Source organism: Oxyura jamaicensis, chromosome 2, assembly GCF_011077185.1.
Source record: "Oxyura jamaicensis isolate SHBP4307 breed ruddy duck chromosome 2, BPBGC_Ojam_1.0, whole genome shotgun sequence".
Taxonomy (NCBI): Eukaryota; Metazoa; Chordata; class Aves; order Anseriformes; family Anatidae; genus Oxyura; species Oxyura jamaicensis.
This window is the reverse complement of record NC_048894.1, coordinates 83,712,756-83,738,449: the sequence shown is the minus strand read 5'-3', so window position 1 is coordinate 83,738,449 and position 25,694 is coordinate 83,712,756. Positions and strand designations below refer to the sequence as shown.

Below are 25,694 nucleotides of genomic sequence, written 5' to 3'. Positions count from 1 at the left end.
ATGGAAGACAGCAACTTGCCTTCTAGTTGGAAGAATCCAAAACAGCTCATCCACTATGTCATAAAACTTCCTAATAATTTTCACTAACTATAAAACGTTGATTAGTCTTGTGGCATTCTGTACTAAAATTCCATAAAACTCACAAAACTCCACCCTGATTTGCACTGTGCTTATAGTAAAATGAGCCCAATATACAATCTCATGCTTTATTGTTGCATTATTGTCACTTTGACAATCCCAGGTAATTTCTTTGGCAATCATTTAATATCTGAACATCTGCTGTGCTTTTATGTTATTGTGACATATTTACTTATTTAGAAAGTATAATAATCATCAGTAGACAATCCAGATCACCAGTTATGGTTCTTTATTCTCAGCAAGGTAACACTTTGGTAAGGCAACCTATGCATCAACATGGACACCTTCCAACAATACAGAATATGCTTTCATACAGAGACATTTTCTAACTCTATAGGAATTCCTGCACTCTAAAAGGCACTAAAGCTATCTTGAGAGTCATACTCCATTGTACAGACATATATATCCATCTAAGTAATCAAAGACAAAATTCAGATACTGTCTATATATGCAGTATATATTGCATTAACAACCAGGAGCAGTTTGTAAGTCAAAAGCACCTGTATTCCCAATTTTTAATAAAAGGCTAGAAATATGGTGTTGCTTGCAAAAGGTAGAAACACACATTTGTACCTGCTGTTACCAGACACAGAGTAGAGGTATCCAGCCCCACTAAATTGTGTGCAACTATACCAAAGTGTGTTTAGTTTTCCACGACAGTCAATAGAGTCGAGAGTGATTCAGGTTGTCTTGAAAATGTTGGTCACATCATACCTACACCGACTGTTTTGACTACATTATTGTCCACGGTTTGAGTGTAGACACTACTTCAGATGGAGACACATAACTAGAGCTGAATCCCATCCACATCATTCCCAATCATGGTCCATGCACTATAGTGCAATCAATAGTCCCATGCACTATCAATGAGATGCCACCCCTTGCTGTCCTGAATCTTGCAAATGTTCCTGCCAGTGAATTATATTCCACAAGGTTCAACAATTCTACCTTTATGAATAAATTACTCATTTGTGAATCACTTGGACACTCATGAGTGGCAATGAACAAGGCCTCAGAAGTACCGACATCAGAAACAAAGCATATTTAAAAATTATGCATATTCTAATACAGAATAATTCTTAAAACCAATGTTCTCATTCTCTAAGACAAGTAGTCACCTAATTAAATTGAAAATAAGGACTGCATACGTGGATTGTACATCCCTCTTTGGGTGCAGAATAGATATATGCATGCCTATCCTTTGTAGAACACCTTTTCCATTTCAAGCCTACAAAGAGAAGGACGTGTCAGGTCCCTTTCACCCACATGAAGCGAGTTGTTTTGCTTGTGAAATGGGCCATATTTCACAGAATTGTTGTTTTAAATCAGTTATGCAAAGAATAATTATTGAAACTTCAGATATTTAAAGAAAATCTTAAAGAAAATCATGTTTTGAAACCCTTTTCACTGTTTTTTCCTCATATTTGGTTTTAAACATAAATGAACTATTAAAGCCCCAAGTGACGCCAAACTTTAACTAAGTTGGCAGGTAAATGATTACAGAGCTACCTCCTGTACCCAGTTTTTGAGTTGTTAGAAGTTTTATAAACCTACAGGGCATTAAAACCTGCACTGTATTCATAGTCAGTTAAAAACAGAAGTACACTTTAAAAATGTAGGTGGAATGTTTAAAAAAATAAATTTTCCTGGGTTTTATAGAGATGAGTTGTAGAAGGAAGATGATAGGGCTTGTGATTTTTTTCTTTTTGAACTGTGTAATGAAAAGATTTAATTATGTGGCCTAACCTAATCCAATTGCTTTATCTGAAAGGTAACTTTTATTCCCTTGTACCATTATTGTCCTTACAATAAAAAAAGGATGCACAACAGAGGTTGGGTCATAAACCTAAACGCATTTTAATGATGTTATCACTTATCTTCCAACAGTGATCTCAAAGTGTAATTTAAAAAAGAAAACTGATTTTTCTTCAGTTTATTTTAAGTTCAGTTCTGGAAGGGCCTGAACTGCTTCAGCTTGTTATTAGAACTGAGAAATTATCACCTCATAAAAATACAGACCCCAGTGAGACCCATGAGATCACGGATCGGTCATCTACAGCAGCAGCATACTTGCAACTCTGACTGCTTCTCCCTCTCCTTTCCACAGACCTCTGTACGTGCAGAGCCTGCACTGTAGAATTTCAGTAAGACTATGAGTGCGAAGGGGTGGAAAGAAGATTCAGCTGGATTTCTGTCCACTTGAGAATGTCTTTGGACCCTTTTATCATTTCACTAGTTCAAATCAGAGGGCACAGCCACTGACACCTAGCACCTTAGGAAGCTAACTATGGAATCTGTCTGTCTCATGCACAAACTACCTCCAGATAATAAAAGTACCAGTACAAAAGGGTTGTTATGCTGATTTAGCATAAAAACTACATAATTACCTGCTATTGTAATGCCAGAACTAAAAGTACAAGCTTTAAGCTTATTAATCGTATTCATACTAAAGTTTTGTCTTGGCAATAATAAGAGAGTCTTATCAAAAAATCCCACCCTTGATCAGCAAATACTAAACAGAGAAGGGGAAAATTCTCCATCTGGTATATCAACTGAATAATGTCTTCATTCTTATTAGCCCTTGGGAATTAAAGTAAAAGAAATAGAATATGATTTTAGGGGTCAATATTACAGATTTGATAGTGTAAATCATCAAGTGTCATTGTCTTCTCTCAAACATATTCACTGATGGCAGTTTGGCTGAGATTTTGATGGAGAGCTCACTTGCGAGGTTGGTGAATATGCTGCTTGACATGTTGAGGGTGAGGAAGCTTTTCCACTGAAGGATGTGGTTTCTGATGAGCCACCTGAGCTGCAGCTGGAGGGAAGTCCTTATCACCCTGTTTGAAGAACACATCAGGAAAAATTTAAGACATCTTAGAAACCTATGTTCCAGTTCAAGCGGATGTAAGTTTTTTAAAATGTAAAGAGCAGATGCAAAACAGCACGACATATTCCTCTAAGTCCCCCTGTACACGTACTATCTTGCTATTCTTTCAGACAAGTTCAAAATTTCACTTGCACAGATTTAGCTTCTTCCAATTATACATAGCACCAAGAACACAGTATCTTAAAGCAATCCAATGGGAAAAAAAAAACAAACCAAACAAAACATTTTATCTTCAGCATTTAATAGATCCTTGTGCTAAGTCGCTTTTCACTGTCTCCGTACAGTCAGATCTATTCAATGTATTTGGTTTTCACAACACAGCAAGAAAGAGGAACTATTTCACAAATAATCTAAGGCAGCTTGAGAAATGACCTGCACAGGAAAACCAACTGTAGAAATGCTAGTTCTGTAGGAAGAAAGGCAGGATCTAAAACTACTCTTAAGTCAAATCTTGGAGCTCCCTAGCTTTTAAGTTTTACTTGCTCTTTTAACGAGGTCTGCTAGTCTTAGTTCTCACTTGCTACTGTTCTACAGTATCAGTTCACATGTAATCCTCATGTCACCAACGTAGAACTTTCTTTGCTAGGGTCAGTCCCATTAAGTTTTCAAAAAGCAGTGGGAACCAACTTCTATCAGTCCTCATTAACAGGGAGAGAACAGTACTGCAAAGTCTTTTTAGAAAATGGGACAAACACACAAGAAAGCAGTCTGTATTCCATGGGTTCATGGGGTGACAGTGTTACACAGAAATATTTTGTATAAAGCAGACACTTCCGATTGCCTGGTTCACACCTGACCCCATTCCAACCTACTCCAAATTCTTCGCTTCTACTCTGACAGCATTTTGTTTTTATCTTGATCACTAGGTTAGCTTTTTACATTTTTTCTGTTTTGTTCTCACCTCCAAGCTGCTTCTAATTTTCAAACACCTCTTCCCAGAACGGACATTTTCTACCTTCTTTCCCCTTGATGTTCTGCCTTTTCCATACTTCTCTGACCCCTCACATCCTGTTGTCTCAAGCAGAAGATGTGAATGAAGCTCTTCTATGACTTGTTTGTAGACATGTAAACCACATTACATACCCTAGTGATAACCACCATGTAAGGCCAAGTTAAAACCCTGTGCACAAGGCACGAATTTCTGACCAGATGGTTAATGGCTTGTGAATACTAGTGATTAAGCTTATGGATTTCCAGGTCTTGCTCGTTATTAAAGGTCAGGGAACAACGCCTAGAATTCCCTGTACCCCAAGGCACACAGAGTAGCTCAGTGTCTTCAAACATGTACCACCACAGGCAGAAGTGCTGCTCCTCATCACAGGTCAAGCTATAGCAGCAGACTTACATGCAATTGCCTTTGAAGACAGGAATGCAGTAATATCTCCCTTAGACATGAAAAGAAGATCCAATAAACTTTAAGTGCTGAAATTAAAACAATGGAAGCCATTTCAATAATTTCAATTTCACACAAAACCCAGAAAGAATGCTTAAAAGGATTGAAACAAACGTAGAAAACATAAAGCTCTTTATAATAAAAGAGAAAGGGGAATGAAAAAGATTAATTTTCTTCTGATCAGTGATAATTCTGAAAAGCCTACAATCATTTTCCTATGGCTGAAAGAAATTTAATGATAATCTTACCCTAGCAATGACACCAGAGATGAACACCGTTGGCTTAGGTGGGCTGAAAAAAAAAATAAAAGGAATTACTTGCACAAAATATTTAGAAGGTAAAAATGAAAAGCATGGCACACATACAATGAAAAAAAAAGTGGCATTTTTGGCAATTAATGTTTCAAATAAGAAAAATTTCCTCTTTAAATGACTTTTGCCTTACTACAGCTATGAACACTGATACAGACCTGTATATTTTGACTGCTCTTACTTCACGTTAATTGAGAGACAGAGGTAAAAGGCTAGTCTGAAAGCTTACTTTGTTACTTAAAGCTGAGAGTCTTGGTTTGCTTGCATTGGTTTGTTAATCCTCCAATTTTATATGTAAGCTGCCACCAGTATACTTTGGGCATAGTATATTTGTATTACAAGAAAAAAATGGAAACTGTAGTTGGACTAAACTTACAGCTGTTATGGAAAATAAAATCCAACTTTATGGAAGTCAGTCAAATGAATTAAGATTCTGAGTCTTAGAAAAAACAAGACCTAATACTTTAAATCACAGATTTTAAAGCAGGAATTTATCTGCTCTATTACACAGGAGAACTATGTCCGCAATAAAACAAATGTTAAAAAACATAAAGCAAACTCTGCTCCACTTTTTGATTTGCAGACTTCCATTCACATCAGTAGGGACAGACTCAGCAGTAGAATTCACCTCACACTCAGTCAACACAAGGAATCAGATTCCCTGGACCACTGATCTACTGAACTGACAACCTCTACAAGAAGCCCGTACTGTAGACAGGCCAGCACATATGGTGGTATGCATTGCCATAACATCTACACTGCATAGGCTCAGCAACTTTGGTGGCATATGGTAAGACCATACACCTGTGTGGATGTCTGCAACAGGATCAAGACCAGCAGCTTCACAAGATCTCTATAATGGATACACAGCTTGTAAAGATTTTTGGTATGATGCTATGTGAAGTTAAAGGTGATAAGCAGCACACTATTAGACCTTGATATAATGGTCTAATAAAAACAATCTGAGCCCTGCTAGAGTCTCTGGACACTCCAGAAGTTTAAAAAAACTCATCACACCCTAGAAATTTTACAAAGTGAGAAAGACAGCATTAGAAAAAGGGGAAAAAGTTTTGCTTTGTAATAGTTCCATTTAAGAGTACCAGTGATATTTCCTGCAATGAGAAAGAGTATTTTGTTAGCTGTATTAGCACCTCTTCAATCAAATTTTCTGTCGGTATAAACTATTATCAAGCAAATATCAACAGCAAAGTACTTTCATTTTACCATGATTGTACAGAGCCAATTAGTACATTACAGTCTGGATAAGTTATCTTGTATGGTGACCAACAAACTCAAAGAAATAACTGAGAAAACACAGACGTACTGTGGTGGCTGACGGCTCCATTCATAAACTAACACCATGACAGTATAAAGGAAACGAATAGCAAAAAACAACAACAAAAACAAACAAACCAACCAACCAAAAAAAAAAAAAAAAAAACATAGGAAATTCCTCAATTACACATGGGATCTGGCTTTAATCACACTCAATGCAATGTCAAACAAATAACTGTTTCTCTATTAACAATATTAGATTGTGAGAAATTCAAATCCGACTGATTTTTTCTTATATTCTTACTATGACCTTTGAGTGTTCACTATGCTTGGGTGATGCATGAAATTCAAATCAACGTTTCCTGAAAAGAGCCTATGTTTGCTGAACGTGGTATGGCTTGTCTGACTACCACCATGCCATGCTTCTTGCTTTAAAAACAAATCAAATGTTTCATTGGTTTGGCCAAAAATGAAAACCAGAAGGAACCTCTAGCATAATGGTTGTTTCAAACTGAGCTTTTCCCACTGCACATTTTAAGTCTTCTCAGAAATTCTGGCATCCTGTTTAGGAATGTAATGCTGTTAATATTCAAGGAGCCTGAGCTCACAAGTCCCAAGTTCTCTGGGTACACAACAAAGTTGGACAGAGATAGAATGTTTGGTACGTTTCTGTACTTATTTTTCACTTAGTTGTATGTTCTTTAGTCTAAGGAACTAGGCTGAAGATCCTATAAAGATCATTTTCATAAAAAGTTATGCTAAAAGCCAGTCAGTATTATACATTTCAGGTAGTAACACAAATGTAGTGGACATCTCTCTGTAGAGATGAAAAAAATCAGTAATACCATTTTCCTGGTAAGAACTATATTCTTCGTATATGAAGAATTTACCTTGAACTCTATCATGAAATAACATATTTAGCCTTGTTTGTGTACAGCTCGTTCTGGGACTGTCATTAGTGGCACTATCTTAACAATAAGAGAGTAATCAGGGCTCACAGGTGTGGTAGTCACCAGAATGCCTTATGCTAACTTGCCTGAAGTTAACGCAGAACATTTTAGGATGGCACAGAACACACAGAACACAAGGGAACAACCTACATGGAAATCAGAGTTGTAAAAACTTACCTACATCCAGCCGTACTTTGAAAGGATTTGACCTCAAAATTCACCCTTGTTTGCCCTCTTTGTGGCTTTTTGATTGGACTCCTCTTGCTTTATGCTAGATTTCCAGCCAATGGGAACTAATGAGAATGCTGACCTGACTTTCAGCTCAAGCACTTGTATTCTCCATGCAAAAGTCTTTTTTTTTTTTTTTTCCTCAGAAAACCCTGCATTCATTTCTGGCTGACCTGAGCAGCCACACTCAATAAATGCTGCAATGAAGCTTCACCTCTGTAGTTAACTGATTACAAAAGCCAACAAGTGAACACTTCACTCCTATGGAAGTAACACCAGCCGACCGCTAAGCTCATTTACATACATTAATTATTCTTGAGCAGGGAAAAAGACAGAAGGCTGGCCAGAAACATGAATGATTGAATGCACCTGTATCTTTAAGATTCTATCTTAAAGCCATCGTCTTTTTCCTAGTTTCTACTAGATCACATTGTTCCAGAAAAATCTTTAAAACTTTAATATTATCAATTATCTCAGATGATCTATTGAACCAGAATCAGGCCAGAGCATATATAATCATACACCTATACTAATGAGGAATTCAACTGATCAGAGAAAGGCTTGGATAATCACTCACTGAATTCATTGTGAAGAAGATCATCTGTAAAAAGATTTCTCTCATTAAAAATGAAATTAAAGCATGAATCAATCTCCACTGCCAGACTCTCAAACCATTGGCTTTGTCAGATACAGATGAGCTGCCAGGCCCGTAATTTCATAATCACACTCCAGGACATCTAGTGCAGTTGTGGTATTCCAACATCACTCACTATCCTTCCAAAGAGCTTACCAAAAATAGACACAAAACTGGAGAATATGCACAGGCTATTATTGCTACATTTGTATAACACTGTCAAGTGCTTTAAATGCTACTGGTGTTTTATGTAAAGCACAACCTACATTTCTATTATTTCGTAAGCTGCGGTGGTTGCTTTGAGGATATACTTAATCTGATGAAAATTGGTTTGACAGATGTTGTTTTGAAGATGCAGCATTCCTTTGTTTAGGCGTCAGTAAGCAAGAAAGCAAAAAAAAAAATTTTACTTTCTTACAAAAATTGTTTACAAATATATGTTTTAAAGCTATTTAATGCACACATTTGTTTATCATTAAATAATAGCCTTAGCGGGTATAATGCAGACATACAACAGTGTATTTTCCAAGAGTGCTTACTGTGTGTCAATATTTTCAGAGCGAACACTTGTTTTATTTTAACAGAGGACGAGAACACATCTGTCAAGATTTCAGTGTTCAAAGAACTTTCCCTGATTTTACATGTGCGACGCTGTTAAGAACTGCACCTGATTAACTTCTGAATCTCCACTAGATTCATTTATCCCGATTGTATTCACATAAAATAAAGATTTCCATTATTTCATAATACTTAGCTTAAATAAGGTCTTTATCTGACATTGCAAGTAAATCGCAAAGAAAATGGCATACTTGAAAAGATCATTAACTAGATGAAATGAGGCATTAATAATACTAAAATCTTACATCTTCACCTCAGAGGGATTGGTTGAGCTCAAGTCTGACAGAAATATTGTAAAGACAAACACACAGGCATTACAGTGGAATCTCCTACAGCCCACGGAAAATATGCAGAGGTGATTATTTATCCAATTCCATTTGAAATATAGAAGCTGAACTAATCGGTTTTCCAAGTAAATAGTGATTGTTATAGTCATTAACTGAATCTGTGTGGTGTATGCGCACACACACACACAGAGGCTACGTACACATACAGACTACACAGACAACTTTTTAAGAGTGGTCCAAAGCGGGGGAAAGAGCCCAGCTCTCTTTCACAGCCTTTGCCCTGTTTGCAGCACCTGGATTGCCTGGCACTGTGTTACTTGACAGGGTGGATCTGATGCCAGTTTCCAGTGGCTGGTTGAGTGGCAGTCCTGATCTGGATAAAGGACTATGAGCATTACTCAAAGCATGATTCAGAATAAAGGGCTACATTTAGAGATGACTAACTAGGAAACAGAACCATGGATGAAAGCTAGCACTCAATAATCACTGGTGATTGGAAAAATCAGAACACACTAAAACAAATAAAGAACAGGAAAAAGCAATGGTAAAAATAGTACCTCACACTATACGCCATTTAAAATATTGTATTCAGTCCAGGAACACCATAACAAAAGAATCAGAGCAGAAATAAAGATGGAAAAAATGACCAAGAGAGCATGCAGAACCTTCTACGTGAGTAAAGAGCTAAGACCTATTTGCGTTCTGTATACGCAAGGCTAGAGAATATTGTTCCCATTTTCTTCTTTATAGTATACATAGAAAATAACACTTGCAGAAAGTAGAAGACATACATTTAAAACTAGTAATAGCAGACACCTTTAAAATACCAGATAATTAAATGCAGAACCTCCTGAAAATAAAACAACATTAAGACCAAGAGTTTAAGGAGATTCAAAACCAGAATTAGACATGTATACAGCTTAAAAACGTTCACATCAGTATAGAAACATGAAAAAAAAATCTAAAAATGCTGGTATTCTGGGGCTCAAGTTAACCTTGACATTATAAGGTCTACAAAGAAACACCTATGCTGAGGTTAAACTTTGAAATTTCATTATCTTCTCCGCCTTCGATTAGTTATCACAAGAGATTATTTTCCTGATATATCTGATGCAACCAAAATTCATCGCAGTACTGTAAATCAGGGTACGAGCACAGACTCAGGATTCCCAGTATAGAAATATTTAAACCAACCTGCTTTAAAAAGGAAAGGACTAAACAGATGCCAGTCTTTTGCTAGACTAGAGGTTTTATGTTATGTTTTGTTTTGTCAAAGTAGATACAAAAATGGTAAATACTTTAAAACCACATTAAACTATATTATCTTCTGAATGTGAGTAGTTCGTATTTGTCTTTTCCTATATGTGAGAATTAATTATATGTCTTCTTATCAGCGATCATCATCTGCTGTTTTGGGGGCCTGGCAAACAGACGCATGAAATACTGGCATGACTTGTTTTTCAAAGACTTAGGAACCACAAACCATGTCATGATTTTTAACTACTAAAAAGCGACAATGAATTTTTTGTGTTTACTTGCCTCTGTATCAAGCCACCCAGTGGCATGCACTGACCTGTAGCTGGCCTCTCTGACTACGGAGCGTGAAGGTGCAATGCCAGAGACCTGCTGCCAACTGGAGGGGCACCCGAGCTGCTGGGCAAAGGCAGCATGCAGACAGCACTTTGCCCTGCAAACACCCCAAAATAGCAAGGACTTGAAAAGGGAGAATAACCTTCTATTGACCAGCTTGCCCTCTATTTTTTTGCTCATTTTCCAAATAAACGTACCATGCTCTCTCTAACAAGTTGCTTAGGCAAGCAAAGTGAAAAACATTAAGTAGTATGTTCAATAGCCCCTTAATCCCCCAACTGTTCCATAATTAGAGCAAGTTTTGCTATTTTATACCTTGTGCCCACCAAAACAGTCACTCTATGAACAAAAAGTCCTCAAAATATTCTAGTCAGAAACTCAACTTCAGTCAACTTCTAACTTTAATCCCGCCCTTGGCTTTCTAGAATTAAAACCATTTTGGCAAGTTGTTCAAACCACCCGGCTTAATCTTCAAGGTTACTTGGAAATTCATATATTCTGGCTATGAAACATTAAAGCTAACTATTCTTAGTTTAATTCCTTTTTAAAGATGTCCAGATACACTACTTTCTAGCGGTACTTATTTGAATTTACGTGGTTGCTTTTAATTTTGGCATTGTCTGCAAAAATAAATTCTGAGATGATTAAAAACACACAGAGATGATTAAAAGCACATTTCTCAGCAACAGAGAAAGACTAACAAGCACACTGCTCATCAGCTTGCCTGAAATACTTTCCAATTGGCTGTAATGCATTTAGGTTATTAATTTTCTGGACAGAAAAGTAATAATTAGCCTGACTGACTACCAGAGGGAAATATGCTATTTGATTGCGCAGGGACATACAGTATCTGATATTCCATGATAATTTATCCTGTTGAGGTCATTTATTTATCTGCCATAACTTTCAAACCTTTAAGATCACCCACAGGATGGCACTGTTGAACCTCTGAGCTTTCTGTACAGTAAGTATACACCCTCAAAGAAATCCAGGTGCCGTGGCAGATAATAAAACAAGTAAGTAAAGGCAATGCTTCCTCTCGATGAACTGAAGTGTGTGTGTGTGTGTGTTTGTATATACTTATATATATATGGATACCCAGGCACACACATACATCCACACACAGCCACACCCTACTTTTAGAGAACAATTTCCTTGTCCCCAGATGTTTAGTTTGTGTTCCAATATATCCCATGAGCTAGGTTCCACTCTGCTCAACCCTTCTTCCTTAAAGCTTGCATTTGTCTGCATAGGATGAGCCTAAAGCCATATCAGGACATTTTAATGGCTATTTGCTTGGCTATTCATATACAAGCAAATTGAGTGCCCTGGTCTTTTAATGAGATGGTAAATCACTGCCCATTACATTTAATAGCAACTGATTGACATTCATTGTTCTTACAATCACCGTCAACTTCCCGCAGCATATGGCCTGATTAATCTCACCAGATTAATCTCATTCATCTCTGGTTTTAGTGCATGTTCTAGCCACGAAGAAAATTATTTAAGAAGGCTATCCAATCTCTCATCTACGCTGTTGTACAGAGAGTAAACTTCTTTCTTGCCTTCTTCTGATCACAGAATGAAGACTTAAGCATTTCACATTTTCTATGGATTTAGAGGATTTAGAAACAGTCCACAGTCGGTTTGTTTATCGGGGTTCACCCTTGATATCCCAGTGACAACATAGCCCTTAGCAAACATCAATGACAAGATTCGCACAGGCAGTACCTGCAGCATTAGCCCATTTAGTGTCTGTAGCCTCCTAAACAGAAAAATGAGAGCTACAAAAACTGACTGAAAGCAAGTAATTAAATGCTGACAACTCAAAGGAAACTCTAAAATAAGGAAGTAAGGGCAGATTTCAAGCATTTGCAAAATAGATGGCCAGCAAAGACCATGGTGCCAAGGGGAGAGAGGACCAAGTTTTTCACACCAGTCACAGGGTTAACTGTATTTCAGAATATGTTCCCATGATGGTAACATGCTTCCACACTGAGAATATGACGACTATGGGCCTGCACTACTTTATCTCAGCATCAGAGATACATTATTCAGTTGCAGCACTGTTGTAGCTCCTCCAACATCTGTAGCAGATGGAAGATGGAGTACAATTTGAAAAATGCCATTGACACTGTACTAGGAATACATGATGTGAGTGAAACAAAGGAGATGCAGAAGTTAGAAGCTAATGAGAAGGCTGAAGGCTTCTCACTCCTGTCCTGGTGAATTTGTTTATCTCAGAGACACACAGCAGTGGCCCAGAACGTCCCAGGTCCCAGTCACAGCTGTTAGAAGCCATACCTCAGCCTTGCCTTCAAGCCATTAACCAATTAACTCACACGCCTCAAGCCATTAACCAATTCAGTAGATGTGCACATTTCACTCTCTTATCGCTTTGAACAATTGCATTATCTTTTCTTATTACTCCAAACGACACTCTAGACACAGAGAGACACATATGCATATTCATGTATGTAAATACCACACCATCTTCCACATCCACAGCACTATTGCAAGAAGCCTCCTTAACCCAATTTTACACTTCACATTCGGCGCTGTTTGCATGCTGCAGTAGCACCCTACTGTTGCACGAGTCTCTCCAATGCCAACACAGACAAAAATCAGCCTTCTTGTTACTCCTGTGGCTGTTCACAGCTCCCCCTGCAGCAGAAGAGATTGTGACAAAATTCTTGCCCATTTCAAAACGCCACACCTGGGAAAGCTCCAAGCACAACCAAGGGTGTTTTGGAAGGTTATGAAGATACTTTTGCACCGTCAGATCTCAGGCTGAAGATTGTGCAAGTCACCTGGACTGGCCAGGAACATGCTTTAGTTCAAACCCTTCCAACGTTATTGACACAACTCTCCTTACCATCCAGTGGCAAGTGCAGTTTCTAGAGGAACAGATCTTGTCACAGGAATAAGAGACTAGCAAATCTTAGAACACAAAATTCCTCTTAATTCAGACACAGGAAGCAAAGGAATCTTTCTTTCTGTATTCTTGTATTTTAGAGCTCATAAAGGAGCAACAGAAGACAGAGTCAAAAAAGGGTTTTCAGTTTAACAGCTTACTTTTAATAGAAAAACAAACAACAACAACAACAACAAACTAGTCACCAATGAACTTAGCCCAGCTAGGTTTTTAATATGACAGAAGACACAGAACAAAGCTCTCAAAAAGAGACTCAGATGAGCATATTTGTTTAAGTGAACTTTGAGAAACTGAATTTCTTCACAGAGAAAACAACCTCCATTGACCTGCCAGGAAGCAACCACTGAATTCCTCTACTACCATTGCTACCCCTGCTGCTGATCTGTGGTGGCTGGACAGCCAGAATCTTCCTTTTTCATCTCGAAACATCCAGTCACCTGAACAGTCGGAACAGATGGTTTCTTCCTTCCTTATTTATCTTAGGGGTTTAATCCAGAAGGTCAACATTTGGTATTACTAAAATCAACTGCAGAACTTCCACTAATGTCAGTGGGACTGGAACTTCATACTGAGGAAATACACACAAAATGACCCTGAAGAAATCAATAGCAATGGGATTTAAAGCATTACAGTCTGAGGATTTCAAGAGGAGTTCTTGGATGTTAAACTTTCACTCACTGTGAAATAAATGTCCAGCTTTTTAAGTGATAATGAAATCTGTGGCAATTCGAATGGGTAACAGATCAATGTGCTGTTAAATCTGAATACAGTTCTGTAATAGCACCCATTCATTTAAATGGGATCTAAGAGTCTTCAAGCAACTAAAAACCCCTGAATGTCAATACCACTAGTGATTTTTCTGTTAATCTAACAAAAACAACTGCTAATTTTCTAGTTCAGTCTGTTAGATCTGTCACATCCTGGTACATTTGTTTGAATGGCATTTATTAATAATAGCTACAGTGATTCTTTTCATTAAACAAGTATTATAGCACCTGCAAGATGGCAGCTAACCACTTGGCTACATTGGTTTCTACCATTCATTAACAAACACTTACTAGAACATGGTTAGATTACCCCTTTCTCTGTGACACGTACGTAGCTCTGCTTCTTCACTTCGCTTTTAGAGGACAAACAGATTCGTCTGAGGAATTAAAACAAGCATCCAGAGTCTCAGCTGAATTTAAATTCATTAAACAGCAGTAATACTGTTGGTACTTTATACTAGTAGTTTGCAATAGTATTTTATACTGGTCGTTTCCGTGCAGATGACAACAGAAATAAAGAGACTGTAAAAATGACTCATTTTACCTTATCCACTACCTGGTGGCGCATTTCTTGCTAGAGCGCTGTCTGAAGTTATGTTTCTGTAATTGTAGCTATGGGGTGTCCTCAGCAAGAACACAGCTTCTCCAGAACATCTGCATAGTGGTAGTACCTCTGGCTACTGTCTGGATATTATTAAAAGTGACAACATAATAATGGGAGTTGACTTAATATGTTATCAACTTCCTTACCTTTGAAATCAGGGATAACGGACATAAGTAAAGCGTATTTGTTTCAAAAATGAATTGCACCTAAGCAACAAAGTTAAATTAGCAAAAAAAAAAAAGGGGGGGGGGGCCGGGGGGGAGGTTCAGAAGATCTTTTGAATCTCCTGAATCTCCTGTACACTTTAAAGAGCCATTTCTATCATCCTGTGTGTACTTGGATATATAAACAGTTTAATTAATAATTTCCTAATGAGACAGGACATAGCTTTTGTAGAAATCCATCAACATCTAAAGGTGGAGAACTCTACCAATTCAGAGGGTCATTTTTACTCTGCAAAGGTCAACAGAGCAATGGAGTCCCAGTAAATCACTGTGAAAATTAATGGATAACATATGACAGCAGAATGGGATTTTCAAACAATTAAAAAAATGGAAATAGTAATTATTGCAGTAAGTGCACCTTGTATCACACACACAACCAAGTGTGAACATTTACAACACTATAGTGAAGGACATTTCATAAAGCGGTGTGACCAATGGCTTATTCCTTTCAGTGTTCACATTTTGAAGAAATATTTTGTAAATATGAGACATTTCCAATGCAAAAAAAAAACAAACCTTTTTATTTTGTTTGTTTTTCAGCTCTTGCTTCTATTACATTTTCTTATGTCCCTTCCGACTATTAAGACTCTTCAGGCTGCTGGGACTTACAGATAACCAACTGCATAATGCTGACTATTTTAAGAATTCAGTACAAAACAACTCCATTTAGATTTAACTACAAAAGCAAGTGGTTAGAGGGAACTCAACATCTGCAGGAGCAGGAACCAGAGGAAATTTTTAATGCTACTTTTTGGTAGAGGGTACCAGGAAGGTAATGATCCTGTCCTCTCCATTCCCTCAACCTCTAGCTGCCTCTATCAGTCTCTTAGCTCCCAAAAACTAGCTCTCAAATCAATAGCTTTTTGTTTGTTTTTAATGATAACACATTAACTGTGCACAATGGCAAGTTAATCATCAAATTGTTTATTTTTCAAAGGAGTGAGGACTTTGGGTAACGTTGCTCCAAACCTGCTGCCTTCCTAACAACGCACCTCTAACTTACAGCATAATCACTTCACGTGTAAATAGAAAGATTGGGAATTTGGAATTTGTAGCAACCAAATTTTGCTGCAGTCTGGAGTATAAGATGATGCACTGCCTGATTCAGCTAAACTCTTCTGAATGCATGTGATCTTAGAAATAGCTGAAAACCTCTGCAATATGAAGTCTTAAAATACTTTAGAGGAACTGGATTATTTTAGATCTTAACTTCCTTGTTTTTATTCAAATCAAAAATTTAGGAATAAAAACATAGATACATAGATACACTTGTCTGAGATGGCTAAGTCAAAGATCACCAAGGCAGTATTCAAATTATTAACTTGCTTGCATTAGGAAAGCATATCTGGTTTGATAATCTATAATACATACAAATCTTAAGAATTTGTCACTGAACAAATCTAGGGTTTCATTTTTCTGAAAATTAGAAGTACTGTTTGAATTTGTTATTCAGATGAGAAAAAAATCTGAAACAAAATAGCAAAGGTTACTGGAAAGCAACAGAGCTAGATACAGCCATAATATATTTTAGAAATGGTGTCTGTCTGTGGTCACATCTTCTCGGTCTTGTAGTCATTCCCTACTGTATGGTAGGTGCAAATCAAGTGGTGAGGCAGGACTCTGCCTCCAGAAACATACTGGGGTACAGTGAAAATTAAGTCTGATGGGGGATAAAAAAACAGTTGGGGGAGTACTACAGTTTTTTGGTCAAAACATGTCTGTGTCTATGTTACGTCTATGAACCGGAACAACAAAAAGCCGTAACAACTCTGGACACTTTTACTGCTTGTTTTTGTATTCATTTATAATCCTCCTTTCACATTCTTTCCTGAGATTATGTTTTATAAACCAATGCATATAAACCTTCAACCAGCAAACAAGCTTGCAGACTTTTCATACCAAGTACCTACCCGTTCATTTTGAGTTTATCATCACTAAGAAAGCAAAAAGACCAGCTGTAAAGAGAACACCTTTAATTTATCAAAAGACCAAGCCATTTTCTAATTTTCATCCTCTATCTTTACGGCAAAATTTTGTATTAACCAGTGTGGCATTCATATTATGAATCTGCACGTTCAGAAGAGAAGACAGACCTCTTGTGTATACTCACTCTGAATTCTTGCTGCTATGACATTAAAATTGACAGAAGGGTATTGGGCTCCTGTCATATTTATTTAAAATCTTTATAGAGAAGAAGTCCGTTGAGACATACCCTAGGCACCCAGATGACAGCAATGCTATTGCTGCAACATAATGGCCAGCTGCAAACTGAAGTTTAATTTCTTTTTTGTCTATCAGAGGGATCTCGTCTAGATACTTCCAGTTGCAATGAAAGAAATTTCCACAAATTTTACAGCAGCAATTCTTGTTCGTTGCTGTACATATCAAGGGAAGTAGAAAGTAAAAGAGCGTAAAGGAGCTTCAAGCAATAAAAGAATTCTTTTTTACGAAGCCCTGCTACAAACAACAGCAACATTTCCCAATGCAACACATATATACTAGCACAACCCACTGTTCAGAAAAAACACAATGGAAGCATGCTACTTGTTCTGTGAGTAAAAGTAAGAAGAGAGGGCCCATTCTTCCCAAGGAACAGATAGTTCATATTTTGTTTATTATTTTTTAAGCAAGAGGCATAAGTACAGAACAGGAAACTGTAGGGGCAAGAAGAGGAAAAGGATGGGGAAAAGGATTTGCTAAAACATGGTGGAAGGTTAAGTTCCTGTGGCAGGCCTAAATAACACGTCAGTCAGAGGCATCAAGAGAAGCACTTTTTGTTACAAGAACTAGGGCTGAAACCTGCAGGTTCAGATGTGTTTCCATTAAAAAATAAACAGAAAGGCAGTTAACAGGCAGGTATTGCAGAGCTCAGTTGACTGCAACAGGATCACTGACGTAAAGCAAGAGGATTGGTGAGTTCTCCAACAGGGCATTGAAAATCCTGAATATCAGAAATGAGAACATCATCTTGAGATACAATTAAACAGCCTTACAACTACAATTAGAGCAAGGCAACAATTAAACTGCCTTACCTCCCAATTGGTAGGGAAGAGCTCTTACAAGGATACTGGAGGACTGAAGCAAAAAGGAGATTCATTCAAATAACAAAGGCTGTTAGCAAGGATGCAGGAAGGGAAGCCAACCAACCACTACCTCACAGCCAGGCACACACAGCCCAATAAATATCCAGCACAGAATACTCAAGGAAATATAGAATACAATGAAATAAACAAGTGTTCAATGCTATCTGCCAGAAGTCTGAAAGTTCAACCTACCTTTAGCCTCAGTCATTTGGAAAATACAGCCCTATGCTGCAAGTTAAACAACCATGTTTCTTTACTTACTGCAAAACCACTATTGCCTTAAAAAACACACAGCTTTGATACATTCTGATCCTTCATTTTACATTCATAACACGCTTTTAAATACAAACCTAAAATAACTCTCTGGCTGTTCTATATATCCAAAGTTTGTTGCTTGAACTGCTGCAAACTTCAGCATCAAAATGTATCATGGCTTCAGGCACCCGATAGGAGCAACAAACTACAGAGAACACTGATAAACTGCAAAGGCACCTTAGCTTCTATCTTGCTGCTAAAATGGTATTAAGTTTGTTAACCTTTGTTAACCTTTCTAAATGCAAATCCTGCTTAAGCAAAGCAACTTAGAATTATTAGCCATAAATGTACCTTGTTTTGTAGATAATACAAATAGTAGAGAAATAATATGAAAATACATTGCGAAAATGCCATTGATTTGTCCATGAAAACCTTTGTTGTAGATATTGCAGGGTATCATTAATGGGCATCTTGCCATGGGCTTACTGCCTGGTCCAAACAAAGAACTCAGCTACAACCTTATTAAGCATACAAAGGGAGAAAGCAGTGCACACAAATTATTTCTTCCCCCTTTTCTGTGTGCTCCCCCTCACACGTGTATTTTATTCATGTCACATGAAGAAATGATCTGAGTGTTTTGTAGGCTATGCAGGGACAACGAGCACACTCATTCTGCCAAAAGAGAGCACCAAAAGATGCATTTGCAAATAGGAAGTCAGCAAGTGTCAACAGCAGGCATGCACCCAACCTTGGAATCTGTTCTGTTCCAGCACAGTACAATTATGATGCGTGACACAAAGGATATACCCAGCCTGTGTTAAAGGGGGAGCGAGCTGTGATCATTATCAGAAGTAAAAGAAGTCATGCTGATTTGCATCTGCATTTGCTTTGCAAAGCTTCAAGTAATAGTAGGGTGCCAAGGCAGAATGGAAACTCTGCAGAAAACATTAGCTGAACCCATTCATTATTAAGAAAGCACACCTCTGTTTAATTCCTGTCCTTCTCTAGACATAATTACAGAATCAGCTATGTTGGAAAAGACCTTCAAGATCATCAACCTGATCTAGTAAGTGCCATCACTAAACCTCGTCCCTTCATGCCACATCCATACATCTCTTAAATACCTCCAGCTGTTACAATGCTTCACCACCCTCTCCATGAAAAACGCTTCCTAACATCCAATCTAAACCTCCCTTGACACATGTTGAGGCCATTTCCTCATGTCCTATCAGCTGTCACCTGAGAAAAGAAACTGACCACCTCAATGCAACTTCCTTTCAGGTAGTTGTAGAGAGCAATGAGGTCTCCCCTCAGAATCCTCCAAAAGAAACAACCCCAGTTTCCTCATAAATCGTGTTTTCTAGTCCCTTCACCAGCTTTATTGCTCTTTTCCACAAACACTCAAGCAACTCAGCAACCTTCTTGTAGTGAGGGGCCCAAAACCGAACACAGTATTTGAGGTGCAGTCTCACCAGTGCCATGGACAAGGGGACAATCACGTCCCTAGTCTTGGCCATGTTATTTCTGACACAGACCAGAATGCCTTTTGCCTTTTGGACCACCTGGGCACACTGCTGGCTCGCATTCAGCCAGCTGTCAAACAGCACCCCAGCTCCTTTTCAGCTGGGCAAGTTTCCCATTTGCTATGCCACTGCATTGGGTTGTTATGCCCCAAGTGCAGTATCCTGCATTTAACCTTGCTGACTATCATGCAATTGGACTCAGCCCACTGACCTAGCCTATCCAGATGCCTCTGCAAAGCCACATCTCAGACACTGGCAAGCAGTCTCGCATAACCTTCCCATCAACTCATCAAATGCTCAAAAATTCTCATATTGATTTCGCTTAATGGTCTCACTGACATTCTTGGCATAGGAAGCAATTTGATCACCTGTTATTACTGTTCCTTTTAGGTACAGTAATCTTGAGGAAAAAATCGATTAAAAATTTAAACCAGGCTGACAGGTGTTTGTTTTTAATGGACATGCGTATTTACAACTTCAGGAAGACTTTACTTCATAAGAAGATTCAATTATTTCAGGTAGGTCAGGTTTGGGAACAGATCACGATGCTACTAGAGCAATGTGAAACTAGTTTAGTAGTGTTTATCTCTTTTGGAAGATCTGAACAGTACCTACCTATTCAGTATCTCAGCTATTGTGCACATAATACAGCAGTTTCAAAAGCAGATTCTAAACTTAGACTTGAAATTTGGGTATTTATGTTAATATAACCTGCCCTAGTTTTTAAACAGATTAGGCATTCACAATTTTACTTGATGTAAATAGGAACACTGTATCTCCGAAAATCGTGAAGAGTCTCAAGCAGGGTACTTGCACGCAAGAAACCGCTTCTGAATTTTCAGTAGAACATAGCCTGAATAACCACTGTCAAAGAAGCACAGCAAAGGGCAAACATCTGACATAATCCTTGGATAACATGCAAACACAAGTTGAGAGTGAATGCCCTGATTAAAGAGGACAAAGCAAGAGAGCTTGTTGCCCACAACTTGGTCTTGCTTCTTCATCTATGTAAGCTGGTTTTCTGTATCTAACCAGTATTTTCCTATGAACAATTTGGCTGTGATAAGGAAATGCAACATTGTGCAAAACACGGACTTGACAGCCAAAAGAGCTCAGTCCTTCGAAATACAGAAGAGACAGAGAAATCAGAGGCAAACCTCAAACCCCATTGCTATCGTGACCTTGTTCCTGACCTGCACTTCAGTATCTTCCCTAGTGGTTTTCCTGACTGTTAGCTTAGGCTCTGCTAGCCATGCCAACAGGCACCAGGCTACAGATAACAGGCTCATTGCTACTGCACTTGTTCAGTGCTCAGGGCAGAGTATCTCTGGAGATTCAAATGCCCATGGCAATCTGCAGAATGTTTCACTTGGAAGACCCCTGGGTTTTTCTTCCTTTGTATGTCACTGTTATATTTGATTATATTTTATACAGTATGTCACTGCATACGAACGTTTTTTGCAAACACATTCATCTTACACCGGCACTCTGTTGGTCAGGAATCAAATCAGACAGTTTGGACCAGTGGGGTTGTAGAGATAACCAAGAAGTAGCTTTCAGTTGTCCCACCAGAATCAGTAACCACAATTTTCCCACCCACAATTAGTAACATCTGGGAATACCTGCACAAGGCTTCACCCTGAAAAAGCTAAGTGACTCTACTAGATGATCCAGACTCTAGAATTTGCTGCTTGGTTGGCTCCTCCTGGACAGTGGCACAAAGGCAAGTGCTTCCTCCCAGACCACTCTCACTAAAGGTCACTGCACTTTGGATTGATTTAAAATTGCTGTCTTGGATTATACTACTCCTTTAAAGTAATACAAGTCTCTTAAGGCTGCTCAGAGTACTGGAAAAAAATAATTCCTAGCTTATCCAATGTACTTACTATTTACAAAATTCATAAAGTAAAACTGTCTTGAATGATTCTTCTTACTTTTAAGAACTATAAGAACCACTAAATCTGAAAGACAAACACCACAAATAATAAAAAAACACAGAGCTGTAATTGTAGAGCAGTCCATTACAGAATTACAGAAGGGCTGATAATTGCAGGGGACCTCTGGAGGTCATGTGTGTCAAAACCCCTGCTCAAGCAGGGCCACCTACAACCAGTTGCCCAGGACCACATCCAGGTGGCCACTGAAGATCTCCAAAGAGGAAGACTCCACAAATGGTCTGGTCAACCTGTGCCAGTGCTCTGTCACCCACACAGTGATGTGTGCACTTCCTGATGTTTAGACAGAAGGAACCTCTTGCCTTCCAGTTTTTGCCCACTGCCTCTCATCCTGGCACTGGGCACCACTGAAAAGAGCCTGGCTCCATCTTCGTTACACCCTTCATTCAGGTATTTTACCTTTCTGTTCTTGAGGCTGAACAGTCCTGGCTCTCTCAGCCTTTCCTCACCGGAGAGGTGCTCTAGACCCTTAAACAACTCTGAGGCCCTTCACTACTCACTCTAGTATGTCCATGTCTCTCTTGCACTGGGAGGTGGGGGTAGAACTGATCACAGTACTCCAGGTGTTGCCTCCCTGGTGCTGAGTAGAAGGGAAGGATCATCTCTCTTGACCCGCTAGCAACATACCTGCCAATACAGCACAGGACACAGTTAGCCTTCTTTGCCAGAAATGATTGACTCGGTGCCCACCAAGAACCCCAGTTCCTTTTCTGCAAATCCGCTTTCCAGCTGCGTGGCTCTGATATGTTAGTTGTTTCTCCCCAGGTGCAGGGATTCACACTTCCTCTTGCTGAAGCACATGGGGTTCCTGTGAAAGGCCTTTTCTACAGCCTGTCAAAGTCCCTCTGGATGGCAGCACAAATATCCTGCACATCAGCCACTCCTCCCAGTTGCAGTCTCTGCAAACTTGCTGAGGATACACTCTGCCCCAGCACCCAGACCACTACTGAGAATGTTGAACACGATTCTGTGTAATTGCACCTGGGTTGCAATGCTTGCTGTCGGCCTCCAACTGGACTTCACATCACCGGTCATTGTCCTCTGGGCCTGACCGTTCACAGTCAGGTCTTACCTCGCTCTCTGCTCATCCAGCCCATAAATCAACTGACGTCAAGGCAGATATTCACTACTCTCCCCTTGTCTACCAAGCCAATGATTTCACTGCAGAAGGCTATCAAATTGGTAAAACATGACTTTCCCTTGGTGAATCCATGCTGACTACTCCTGATAATTTTCTTTTCCTCATGCTTGGAAGTGATTTCCAGGAGCTGTTGTTCTATCACCTTGTAGAGATGAGGATGACTGGCTTTGCAGTCTGCTGATTCTTCCTTCCTGCCCTTTTCGAAGGTGCTTATAAACCATTAGGGATTTTCTTCTTTCCTTTGTTGAATCAAGTACAATTCTTAAAAGTATTGCAAGCTTCTCTTGCGTACTTCAGGAAAACAAAAATGCAACTGCAAGGGTGGGATTGATATGTATATTACGAACAAAATTTTTTTGAAGATTAATGTACCAGTAAAGTCCATACAAATAAGATCTTTTCTTCTTCAAAACGTTTTATTTTCATGTAGTTTGATGAATTTGGCTCACAGCTTTCAACTTAAGAGAAGTGAAACTTTTAAGTGCCCAAGATAGCTCCATATAGAGCAATTAGAATTTTTGAAGTTGAGACATATACAAGATTACATAGTATTATTCTGCAATAAATACCAAAGATAACTACTGAACTACAAAACAAATGCATTATGATGTACACATTTACTTTTTTTCTGTGGTTTAGGATCAACTATGTACATACACATTCCTCTACGAAACCCAGAATAGGAAGTTTCAGCAGTAGAACATTTGCATCCCCCCACAGGTTTGGGATTTACACAAGGTTTTAAAATTATCATCTACATAAAGGTTTTTACATAGCGCTATCCACACAACAGCATTCAATTTTCTCTTTCCTGGCATTCCTGAACTTAGTTTCTGCTAAAAGAATTCAAGTATTCTAATATCCTAGCCTGCTTTGCCTAGAGGAGTTACAAGGACATAGGGGCACATTAAACTATATGAATGTGTAATTATAATAGTGTTACACTATTATAATGGTGTCGACTGCCTTAAAAGACATGTTTTTGTTATGTTTCATAGATTGGCCAGCACTAGTCTGATGAACAGCTAGGGTTCAGCCCAAGATTGACCACTGACAGTATCTACTTGTTGAAGGATATTCTGTCACCCTGATGAAAGCACATAGGAAGAACTGAAAGTTAAGCCAACAAGGAACACAAAGAAAACTTTCAAAATCATCAGCAATCTTGAGATGAGTCTCCAGACCCTAAGAAGGTCAAGTGACAGACTGTACAATAAAATCTGTGAAGGTACTTTTTCGTAAGGTCTACCATTATTAGCCACTTCAATCAAGTGGCTAATCATTTCTGATCGTGCTAACAGCTGGATGGGATGCTCACCTGTGCTACCAAGAACTAGAAGCCAAAGGCATTCCGCAATCCTAAGTGCCAGTAATCAAACCTATAAATCACACACCCTCTGCCCAGCAATGTTTTAAATTGCTTCCTACTCGGATGCAGAGGAAACATTCGGAAGCATATTGTACAGACAGGGCAGCCCTGAGAGATCATTTCATTTTCTTGTTCCTCACAACTGACGAGGCTGTGTATCAGTGCAAAAAGGTAAGTTGCCAAACCTAACAAATCAAAGTACCTTCTAGGGCCCAGCCTCAACATACTTGGTCCAACTTTCATGTGTAACACCAGGATTCCCGGGCCACCTCTTTCCATGTTCTACTCTGGCAGCATAAGTTCAAGCATTACTCCTAACTTTCTTTAGTTCTAAGAACTTTAGGGCCCTCACTACTTAATGACATCAAGATGGTCGAGTGCGTCCAGAGAAGGGCAACAAAGCTGGTGAGGGGTCTGGAGAACAAGTCTTATGAGGAGCGGCTGAGGAAGTTGGGATTGTTCAGCCTGGAGAAGAGGAGGCTCAGGGGCAACCTTATCGCACTCCACAGGTACCTGAAAGGAGGCTGTAGCAAGGTGGCGGTTGGTCTATTCTCTCACGTGCCTGGTGATAGGACGAGGGGGAATGGGCTAAAATTGTGCCAGGGGAGGTTTAGGTTGGATATTAGGAAGAACTTCTTTACTGAAAGGATTGTTAGTCACTGGAATAGGCTGCCCAGGGAAGTGGTTGAGCCACCATTCCTGGAGGTCTTTAAAAGACGTTTAGATGTAGAGCTTAGGGATATGGTTTAGTGGAGGACTCGTTAGTGTTAGGTAAGAGGCTGGACTCGGTGATCTTGGAGATCTCTTCCAGCCTAGATGATTCTGTGATGATGACTGCCAAGAGGTGGCGATGTTCCTGATTTTCTCTAAACAACATTAGGTTTGTCATGCATGTTCCCACTGTCTCTGGCCAATTTCCACCTTCCCGGGTGATAAGTTGTTCCTCAGTTTCTTGTTGTGTCCTTACCAATGGTGGAACGCAAAAAGCAACGTAACTTTCCAAGACCAGTTTTGGAGAAGTAGAAAGCAGGTATTCTTTATTAACAGCGCTGGGTATGGGGGGGGATAATTCCACCCAACACGTACACCTAAGCAAGACAAGGAGTACTTGTTTACGGTATGGTGATATCCACGTTCATGCAGTTCACAAGAAAGGACAGGACTTATGATAATGTTTTCTCAGACCTAATTATCATATTGTCCCTCCTCCTATCACAGGCGCAGTAACCTCCGGTGGTTGCACTTTGGGGTCTGTCTGCTAAAGGCTCATCGTTTTCTTCACCTTGGACTTTGTTCTGTCTTGCACATGCTTAGCCATTGTCTAACTGCTTCAGCAAATTTAATCTCTTACAAACTCAGCTAACTTAATTGTATTGAGCTCTACTTTGGGCACCGTGTTCCTTCTTCAGCCTGGATTTTGTGGATAGAGCTGAGTCTTCTTATCACGTGAGGCCGATACAACAACTGAGCAATTTAAACCTTTGTGGCTGCTCCCACTCCCACCACTTTCCCATTCCCATGACG

At 39.0% G+C, this 25,694-nt stretch overlaps 1 protein-coding gene across 1 annotated transcript in view; it reads right to left on the bottom strand.

Moving 5' to 3' along the window:
* Positions 1 to 350: 350 nt before the first annotated feature.
* The window catches only part of DAP (death associated protein), a 51,729-nt gene continuing 26,385 nt past the window's right edge, over positions 351 to 25,694 (bottom strand). Inside the window, exons 3-4 of the mRNA XM_035317438.1 lie at positions 4,670 to 4,712; positions 351 to 2,978 (exon numbers count right to left, since the gene is read on the bottom strand). Of these exons, the coding sequence (XP_035173329.1) occupies positions 2,859 to 2,978; positions 4,670 to 4,712 (163 nt within the window). The 3' untranslated portion in view covers positions 351 to 2,858. The remainder of the gene's footprint in view (positions 2,979 to 4,669; positions 4,713 to 25,694) is intronic.